The sequence below is a fragment of the Eulemur rufifrons genome, chromosome 5, assembly GCF_041146395.1.
Source record: "Eulemur rufifrons isolate Redbay chromosome 5, OSU_ERuf_1, whole genome shotgun sequence".
NCBI classification, from domain to species: domain Eukaryota; kingdom Metazoa; phylum Chordata; class Mammalia; order Primates; family Lemuridae; genus Eulemur; species Eulemur rufifrons.
In genome coordinates this window covers 2697501-2707277 of record NC_090987.1, presented here as the reverse complement: position 1 = coordinate 2707277, position 9777 = coordinate 2697501, and the positions used below count along the sequence as shown (strand labels likewise).

At 51.2% G+C, this 9777-nt stretch overlaps 1 protein-coding gene across 1 annotated transcript; it reads right to left on the bottom strand.

Annotated features, from left to right (window-relative positions):
• Window positions 1–455: 455 nt before the first annotated feature.
• Window positions 456–8709, bottom strand: PTGR3 (prostaglandin reductase 3). The gene is made up of 2 exons (XM_069468341.1): window positions 7971–8709; window positions 456–1495 (listed from the first exon to the last, which is right to left on the bottom strand). Exons 1-2 carry the CDS (start codon window positions 8177–8179, stop codon window positions 571–573), a joined length of 1134 nt encoding a protein of 377 aa, XP_069324442.1. The 5' UTR covers window positions 8180–8709; the 3' UTR covers window positions 456–570.
• Between the last annotated feature and the right edge of the window lie 1068 nt (window positions 8710–9777).

The window sequence follows — 9777 nt, the reverse complement described above, 5'->3', positions numbered from 1 at the left end:
AGTCAAATTTGGGGGAGAATTCCCTCACATTTCTATTTAGATAGTTGCTTGGTGATTTGTAGAGAAAAGGGGGCCATTTCCTGAGGATATATGGCCTCTGACAACACGTGGCCGGCTGACTTTGCTACATGGCTCACTTAGGAAGTGCTTATTAGCATAAGACCAAATTCTCCCAAAGCAAAGAAGAATTTGTGAACTACTTTCAAGACTGATTTTAAAATCTCATCAAGCTGAAGACATGCTGATTTGATCAGATCTTGCATCAGGAATTAATTTAGTTCCCTGGAACAATAAAATCTGGAATGAGACTGTCCGTGACCAAAGAATTAAATGTAAACATTTTACCTCTTAGCCATGGAGGGAAGTTTTATTAGCACATTTTTTTTTTTTTTCCCTAGGGAGGAGCAAAAAGAGAGAAAAACAGAGAGGGAGAAGCCTATTCATTAACATCTTACTTTTGTTTTAAGAAATATTATATCCATTACCAACAAAAAATAAATTGATCTGAGTAATTCTGAGGCATAAAGTACCCATTTTCTTTCTCCTTTGATTTATGTCATTGTTCTGTTTTTACAGCTTACTGTTGACAGAGTGAGGTAATTCAACTACAATTTTTCCAGTGTTTTTTCCCATGTACATGTAATCCACAGCACGGAATACCGACTCCAGGCCGGTAAACCTGCCTTCTGGAGACAGATCTCCAAGGTCCACCGCACAAACCAGGTCTCCACTCTCCCACATCTTGAGCAAGTGGTCCATGGCTGCCTGGTACTTAGAAAAGTAATGGTTCAGGAAGAAGCCCTGGACGCTGGCAGATTTCTTCAGCAGCTTGGCTGGCAACGTTCCCGCTTTCACAGGCGAAAGGCCAGTTGGAGTTTGGTAGCCAGAGATAAACCCAATGACTACCAGGCGCCCTTTGATAGCCAAGGCATCTACAGCCAAGTCAAACATGGCTCCCCCCACAGACTCATAGACCACATCGACACCTTCGGGGTACTCCCGCTTAAGGACAGCACCCACGGGCTCAGTTTTATAGTTGATGGGACGATCACAGCCAATAGATTTCAGAAAAGCAGACTTTTCATCAGAAGAACAGGTTCCAATTACATGGCACTTGGCCTTCTTTGAAAGCTGCACGGCAAACTGGCCTGTTCCCCCAGCTGCTGCTGTCACCAAAACTTTTTTCCCTTCCGACAGTTCTCCGAGCTCTTTCAGGCTGATGTATGCGGTGGTGCCACTTACCAGCAGGGTGAGATACTCGGGTTTCACCGAGGGCAAGGGGGTTGCAATGTTGGCAGGCACAACTGTGTATTCAGCAAAAGAACCAGGTGCCACGTACGCCACAGCTTGGCCAACTGTGTATCTGGCACTGGCAGAGAGGCCTAGGGCTACCACCTCCCCGACACCTTCGAAACCTATGTCAAAGGGGACCTTAACTGAAGGGTCATAGCGGCCCGCTGAATAGTTGATGTCAGACGCATTAACACCAACAAATCTAGAAGAAAACAAACAAATATATTACAATTTTGTTGTTGTTGTTAAGGCCTTTATACCCTGCTTAGAAAAAGCCCTCTAGTTCTGGTGACCGTGGAGGTGTTGCTAAGCTATACAATCTGATAGAATTCGAGAAAATCAGTCCTGCGGTTCAGATGAGAAAAAGAAACTAAACAAGTATGAGTTCAACAGTGATTTGCACACAGTTTTGGCATATTTTATTCTTTTGTCAGTTTGGGAATAATTTCTTATCACTTTAGACAGCAAGTTATTTATTTCACATGCCATTTATTTCTGTCTGTCCTCTTTCTTTCAAAAGCAGAAATAAGCACATACACACAAAATGGTCAGGGAGCCCTCATTGTGTACAAACTTCACTGGAGCTATGAGTTGGAAATTAATTGGCCTCTTAACAAAGATGTTAAGAACAACACTGGGATAAAATATATTCAAAGAAGTAGACTTGTATTGATTCTGGCAACAATTTAACACTTAAGATAATAATAGTAATGACAATGATATTATTAAAGATTGATGTAATGTGCAAGGTCACTGGATGCTACATGTTACTGCAGGGGTGTTTGAAACATTGTTAAAGTGGCCGCAACAAATTTTCTTTCTGATGTAACTGTGTCCAGTATGAAAATATGCATTTTGATTAATTGAACAAAAATTGGTTAGAGTGATTTTTATGGAACATTCAACATTTTACAGTCCTTTTCAGATGAAAAGGAAAGCAAACCGTCACTCTATTTTTCCTCAACAAGAAGCAGAGACACAACTTGATTAATACCAGATGATTATTTTCATTTTGGTATCCAGAGTCAATTTAATTGCGAAGCCCAGTATTTTTTCTCAGCTTTTCTTCATCTCAGTATACCTCATAACAAAAATATCCTGATAACACAGGGAAAAAACCCATCTACTAGGAATGTCAGGAGGTGGCTTAGGCACATAAGAGGACCCCAAAAATGTCATTTCCACCTGTAATGAAAGGAAAAGGTGGCAGTGTCTGGTGGCAGGAAGAAAGCTGTTAAGTAGATCATTTTAAAAGAATTCACTCTTAATTCAACTTAATAAGCCCAAACTGCCCTGCATGAGCATACGCATTCACTATAACATGGATAATATCTTGCACTTATAAATGCTCCCTCGCGATTACTCCCTGTGTATCTGCAGTGAAGTCTCTACATGTTGTAGAAGTAAGAAAGCGGGAAACAATTTCTTTCTGTTGTCCAGCTGCATTCAGAAGTCAGCTCACCACACAGCCTCGGTGACAGGCTACAGAGCGCCATACCCATAAACGATGCACAATAATGAGAAGAGGGAAAAATGATTTTTGCTGGTTTCTCATTTGGCATTTAATACCAAGATGCTACATTCTATTTTTAGAGAACGGAGGCCAGCCATCTTTCCTTTAAATTTACATAATTCTCCAGGCCTGGTGTTTTCAAAAAGGGCCGGCTTCCTGGGAGCTCGCTTCTGGACTTCAGGCAGCAACTCAGGGCAGTGCTCAGCTGGAGCAGTCTCGGAGCTCCTGCCTCAGGCTGCAAAGCAAACTCCAGGAAAGGGCCCCGGGGGTGGGAAGCACCGGGGTGGTTGCTTCCAGGTGGGGGGGGCGGGGTAGAGCCCGACCCACCACCAGTTTTGTTTTCTGAGCTACTTCGACCACAATTAACCCTTCTCGTGCCCCTTGCCCCTCCCGGCCTGTCCCTCCTGGCGTCTCAGCTGGAGCGTCCGCTCCTCTGCAGGGAGCCCCCGCCTTAGGCTCCCATGGACCCCCCCAACGGACGCCCCACGGCGACCAGCTCCTAGGCGTCCTGTACACCTCGGAGCCGGCGCGCCCTGGGGGGCTCTGCCGGAGGAAAACGCAACTCCCCCTCTCCCGGCCCCGAGCTGTGGTTTGCCACTTCCCGGGAAGAGCTGGAGGGTAGCACGGGGAGAGCGCACACGCACTGGACGGGGTTACAAAGGCCAAGTTTGGGAGGGGGGAGTGGGGCTCTCCAGGGAGCTGGGGTGGCTGTAGCGGGCCAGCGGCAGCTTGAGTTTGCCGGGGGGCTTTGCCTGAAAAGCCACTCCAAACACTCTGGTTATTAGCACCATCAGGCTGGAGCCCTGGCAGGGCACAGGCGCCCCGTCCAGCTCGCCGTCTCCCTTGAGGCGGCTTCGGTGTGCCCGGGCCAGCCTATAGGGAGCCAGAAGTAGGTGCTTCTGGGCCCGACTTCCTCGGGAGTGCCCGGCCACCAATGTCGGCTCGACCCGTGCCGTCCTGCGGCCTCCCCACTGCCGCCACGGAGAGGGGCGATCAACGACCACAACTCCCGGAGCCAGCTAGGGCCGCGCCGGCCGGGCGCCAGGGTGGAATGGCCGCTGCCCAGGGCTGCGACCATGACCTCGGCCTCCCCAGCCGGCCGGGGGACCCAGCGGGCGCGCCCGGTCCACACCCTTAGCCTCTGCGCCGGCCGCGGAGCTCGGTCCGCGGGCGGACAAGTTCTGAGTGCCCAGCACACTGCGCGCCAGAACGCAGCGGCGCCAGAGAGGGCCAGCCGGCTGCCTGACGGTGACCTTGGTCTCGCAAGCTCCCCTATTTCTCACCCTCCGTCTCCCCCCCAGCCTCCCCCACATCCTGTAGTTTTCTAAATCGTCTGCGTCGTTGGTGAAGGAGGCTCGGGCTGTGGCAACAGCCCGCGGCTGCTCGGCTCCGCGCCCGCGCCCTCTCCCTGGTCTCCCAGCACCCTGGTGCCAGGACCTTCTCTTCTCCCTGTACTCCTGTTTTAACACTGCTCCCCTCAGTGGCTGGTGGGTACCTGTCACAGCCCAGGATGAGCCCCTGTCCTTACCTGGGCTTTGAGAAGAAGCTGCACGAGGGTCGGGAGCCCGCACCTCCCGCTCCACTAGAAACAAGTTCAAGTGCAGCAGGCGCAAAGGGAAGGGGGCCAGGGTTGGGGAGCCCGGGACGGGAAGGGATACCGAGCCACGCGAGGACCAGACAGACAGGCTAGGAAGGATGCGCGCATTTGGAGACCCTCCCTGTACTCCCTTTAATAGAAAATGTGTGCATGTCATGAGTGCAAGATTCTAGCAATCCGACGGGAGGATCCACTTTAAAAGACTAAAATCCAGGAATCCCGGGAAAAAGAATGGGACAGGTGCAGACGTTCCCTAAACATATACCCTTCTGGAGTGACTCGGTTTATTTATAATAAAAAGTGATAACCCCTTTGGTCATGTTTGTGAAACAGGGCGATCCTGCAGAGGGGAGGGAAACGCTTTTCTCTGCACAAAAACCAAACGCCGAAGACTCAAGTCTGGAGTAAAAGCCTTACAATGCTGAGAGACAAAACAAAGTCGTTCAAACCAGACATTCCTTAAAAAAGAAAAAGAAAAAAAAAAAAAGAAAGAAAAAGAGAAAGAAAAAGAAAAGGGAAAAGAAAAGAAAGAAAGGGAAAAGAAATCTCGGCTGGAGAGTCAGCAGAAATATTGTTCCCCTCCCACGAGCAACAAACCGTTTATCAAAAACGCCTTCCCCATCCCCCACCTTCTCCTCGCCATTCCTACAAACTCTTTGCTCCATTATCTTACACTTGAGCAGAAAATCGTTAGAAATATTTGGAAACGAAATAATCTGTCACCTTCTTACGAAAGCAGCTAAAAATAGTGCATAAACTGACTTGACTTAACCTGGGGGTGTCTCTCTCCCTTTCTTCCCCCACCCCCAGGGCTGAGCACAGCGGGAAAGATGCGAACTTGTCTTCGGTTCCACAAAACAGCAAGGTGAGAACTGGATAAAGGACTATCAATTATACATTCTTCAGTGATTTTATACTTTCCTTCTCATACCTTTCCTAAATGGTAAACTTTATTATCCTAAATCGATGTCTAGCTTACGAGCACTTCCCTCCCTGTGAATGAAGAATTTGCATTTTCTGTTAAGATGGAATGAAATATGCAAGTGGTTCACTGAAAGAAAAAGTCAGATGAGCACAATTAGAACCACCAAGCACCTTTTCAAACAAGTGAATTTAGGCTTAATCCATTCATTCTAGAGTAGATTTTATTATGATAAAAATGAGAAGTGCTTGAGCAAAAATTTGATGCAATTAACACTGCTCAGGGGAGATTTAGTCTAGGATTAAAATGAACTAACCTTCAGTGAATTATTACACCTCTATTTTTTAAAAAATTCGGTAAAATGCCACTTCCACTGACAATGTTTGCAAGAATAAAGGATCTTTCTACAATTTGGTGATAGGAGATTTTCCTGGGGGGGGGTGGGCAAGATTCTGCACCCTCCCAACTAGAAGATAACTGGCCCCATTCTTTTCTGTTGCAGATTCAAGGTAGAAGTTAGAGGTCAAGTTGCTCATACAGATATACCATTTATATATTAAAGGCATCCTTGACATATGTGGAGGGACAAAAGAGGCACGGATTTTAAGGCAACCAACTGAGGAGCGGCAGAGAGCTGCAGATGTGGGTGCTGGTGCTCCCTCGCTCTGACCACCGAATTCAGGGATCTACGTCGTTCTCACCTTGGGATCAACCCCGGTGACCCTGTGCAGGTGGCACCAGGGCACACGAGCCCTGCGGCCACAGCTGGGGGAGAGCAGCCCTTGGGGGAAGGGGAAAAGGAAAGGGTCCCAAGGGGCAGGGAGAGGAATCCGAGGAGGGAAAGAACCCCAGGAGTTGGTTAACACCTGCAGGTAGACAGGCCCAGGAGACCCGGCTCAGCCCAGCGGGAGCAGTCTCCACCGAGGGCAAGGGCAGGTGGTCCCACTGGGCTGTTGTTTGCAGTGCTCTAACTTCACACCTTCCCTGGCTGTCCCCTCTGTCGCCCCCTCCCCCTTTCTCACCCAGTTTCTAAAAGGAATTTTATTAATGCAGTTGTGTGTGTGTGTTTATATTAGTGTTCACAGTCAATAGTATACTTTATCACCAAGATAAAAGAAAAAAAAAAAAAAAAAGCCCCAGTAGAACTTTTTGCCCGTTGAAGTTTGTTTGGAAAGCTTTTCAGTCTGGTCTCCTCTCAACTTCTAGGGAATCACTGGTCCATTTTGTCGTTCTCCGTGAACACACACTCGAGCCCCTCTTTCTAACTTGGCAAGGCTTATGCTTACTTTCCACAGCACTAGCATTTCATCACATAATGAAGCAACCCTCTGCACCACGGGTCCACGCATATGCAACATTTTCAAGGATACACACACACTACTCTTTAAGGGAGCCCCTACAGCCCCCCAACTCAATCCCACCCATGGTTCACTCAATCACTGCTCCCAACAAGTTTCCGAAAGTTTATATCCTGATCAGCATTCTTCAATCCTACAGTCTTGTTTGGAAGGCTGACACGAACCTCTAAAATGGACCCGATTAAATGCTGCACCAAACTACTTAGGAAGGGTATCTTTTGTCCTGTCCTTCAGTCCCTGCAGGGGACTTACTGTACTTTCTAGCGCACAATTTACAACTTAGTTGCAGTCTGAACTTACGCCTCCCTTCGATAATATGATAATATTATTCAACCTGAAATATGCAGCACTGTCACCGTTCCGGTGGGACTTGGCAGGCCAAAGGGCATAGAGGAGCACCTCGCCTGCCAAGTTGGGCAGCCCCGGGACCCACGGAGCAGAGCCTCAAGCGGGCAAGGCTTCGGCACAGAATGAGGTCCTTTCCTTCCTGTTGCTTCGCCAGTTACTAAAGATTAGTGAGGTGGAAACACATTAAGGTGGGGAGTGTGAGGGTGGAAGAGACGGAAGGTCGGGCAACCACGCGCGTGTCACCGAAATGTCTGCAAAACCTGCAGGCAAAGGCAGCCATGCCCCCACCCCAGCCCTGGCCCAGCTGCCCAGGGCACGCGCCACGCGCCTGTCGTTACACTCAGGGGACAGACAACAGTCACACGGCACTGACAACAGGCAGACAGCACCGGCGAGGTGCAGACCAACACACCCAACGACAGCCTCCGCCATTTCGAGGCGGCTGCCAACCTGGAGGGGACAGGAAAAGCCAGCCGGGTCCCCAGCCTCCTTCCTCCAAAGCACGTTTACCTAAACGTCGCAGCTTGTGTCCAGGCTGTTCCTGCTCCACCCTAAAGATTATGTCAACGCAGGAACCGTGGGTGCGCGCGGGTGGGCCGGCGGGGAGCCTCCCCTTCTGGGTCCCGTCGGTTTTATTTCGGGAGCGGGAGGGGGAGGAGGGAGGGCTGGAGGAGGGGAGGGGAATCCCAAATTAAAATAACCCTCAGTTATGAGGACGTTCGGTGGCATCAGATATTCACACTAGCAAGTCACATTACATTTGCCTTCGCCAGATGGCGGCGGGTTCAACTTCCCGGGATCTCGCAAAGTCAGGCTGTGCGCCTGAGCGCGCGCCGGAGTGTGGCACGCGGGGGGCCGGGACAGTCGGAGCGGCGCTGTGCGGGCCGGGGACCGGGACTAGGGGCCGGGGGCCGGGGCGAGGGGGCGCGCCGGGCTCACCGGTTCCGGACGAGGAGGTCTCGGTCCCCGGGGAGTGGCACCGGGCAGTCCCGGCGCAGGGTGACGGCCTCGCGGAAGTTGGGGCTCAGCTGGGTCACCACCAGCTTCTGCATGGCTTGGGGAATGGCGGAGCCCTGGAAGTCCAGGAAGTGGCGAGCGTACGACATGTCCACGATGGCCCGGGCCCCGGTCGGCGCCAGCCGCAGCATGGCCCGCACCTCCGCCCGCTCTCTGCGCCGCTGCTGGCCGGGGTCGCGCCCAGCCCGGGCGGCTCGGATCGGCGCGGGCGGGCGGAGCGGGCGGGTCCGCCCCTCCTCCGGCCGGCGCCCTCCCCTCGGCTCCCCCCGCTACGCCCGGCTCCCGCTCCCCCCGCCCCCAGCCCCGCCGCGCGCCGCGCCCGGCGTCGGCACAGCCCTAGCGAAACCCGGGCGCGCCACCCGGGTGTCCGAGCCGGGGACCACGGCCGTCCCAGCCGCTGCTCCTTTAATCTTTTTGTTTTGGTTTGAATCTGCTCGGCGCAGACTGGCCAAGGATCCTCTCCGCCCTCCCCCTTCCTCCTGGCGCGGGAGAGGCACCGGATATCCCCACCCTCCCCAGGCTCAGGCTCCAAAAGCCGGATTTGACTTCTCTAAAGGGGGGGCGGGTAGCGAGGGGACTCGCGCGTCGGGCGATCGTCCGCGGCCCGGAGCCGGCAGCAGCCCGGGGCGTCCCCGGAGCGGTGCGGCGCCCCGCGGCCGGCGCAGGCGCCTCCCCTTCCCGTGCGAAGCGTTCACTTCCTTGCAAGGTGGTACGAATCAACCCCGAGCGCGGCCGGGGCGGCGGGGCACGGCCGGGGGCCCCGGGCCGGGCGGGGAGCCCCCACCGCCTGTGCACGCACACGAGAACCGACCGCGGGCAGGGGGGCGCCCAGTGTACCCTGCGACCCAGGCTCGCGGCTTCCCGTCCCCTGAACGGCTTGCCCGTGCCTTCTGTCCTCGGTCTGTCCTATGCAAGTTGCACGAACTAAGCCGTTTTATTTATTTTGGCCTAGATTTCGTGTTTTTCCGTGAATGTTTTAAGTAGCTGTACAAGTCTGTTACAGGTATCCCACTGGGAGAGAACACACATAGTGAAAACTAGAAAGCGAAATTCCCAGAGCACATAAACATTTTAAAGTTCTAGGTGGGGATGCCGAGGGACTTAATTGAATTGGAGACGTTGCACCGATGTATGAAGATCTCATTTTCTAACCCAGCTAGAAAGATCTGCAGTTCCATCGTGTCAATTTTCTGCCTAATTGTGTGTATTGACCAAATAATCAATTCACTTTTCATAGAGGGACCAAATTAAATATTTCCACGCTTTTCTGTGATAAACTAAGTCGGTCTTTAAATTTTTATCTAAAATATATATTATAATTTAAAAAATCTCTTGTTTCCCACTTACCCACGAATTACCAAAATGTAAAAGCTACACAGGGATCCTCCCCAAGCAAATATAACCCCCAAACTGATACTGCAAAAGTGACACAGGTATTTTTTTTCCAAACGTGGGACATACTTCATCCAAGGGTGTTTGGATCCACGTGGGTGCGTGTATATGAGTACAAGTGAGTGTGTGTGGGGGACTAACAGGTTTAAAAATCTTCAGGAACTAATGTCTACTTAACTTAGAACACATGGGTTTTACCCAGTATCAGCCAGTGGATTACAATAACAACCCCCTGAGTGTCTTCCTCCAATGTGCAATCTTTTATGTTATGCTGTATTAAGATTTCTTTTTTGTGTCATATTGTTTAGCTCCGGGGGAAAAAAAAGAAAACAAAGCA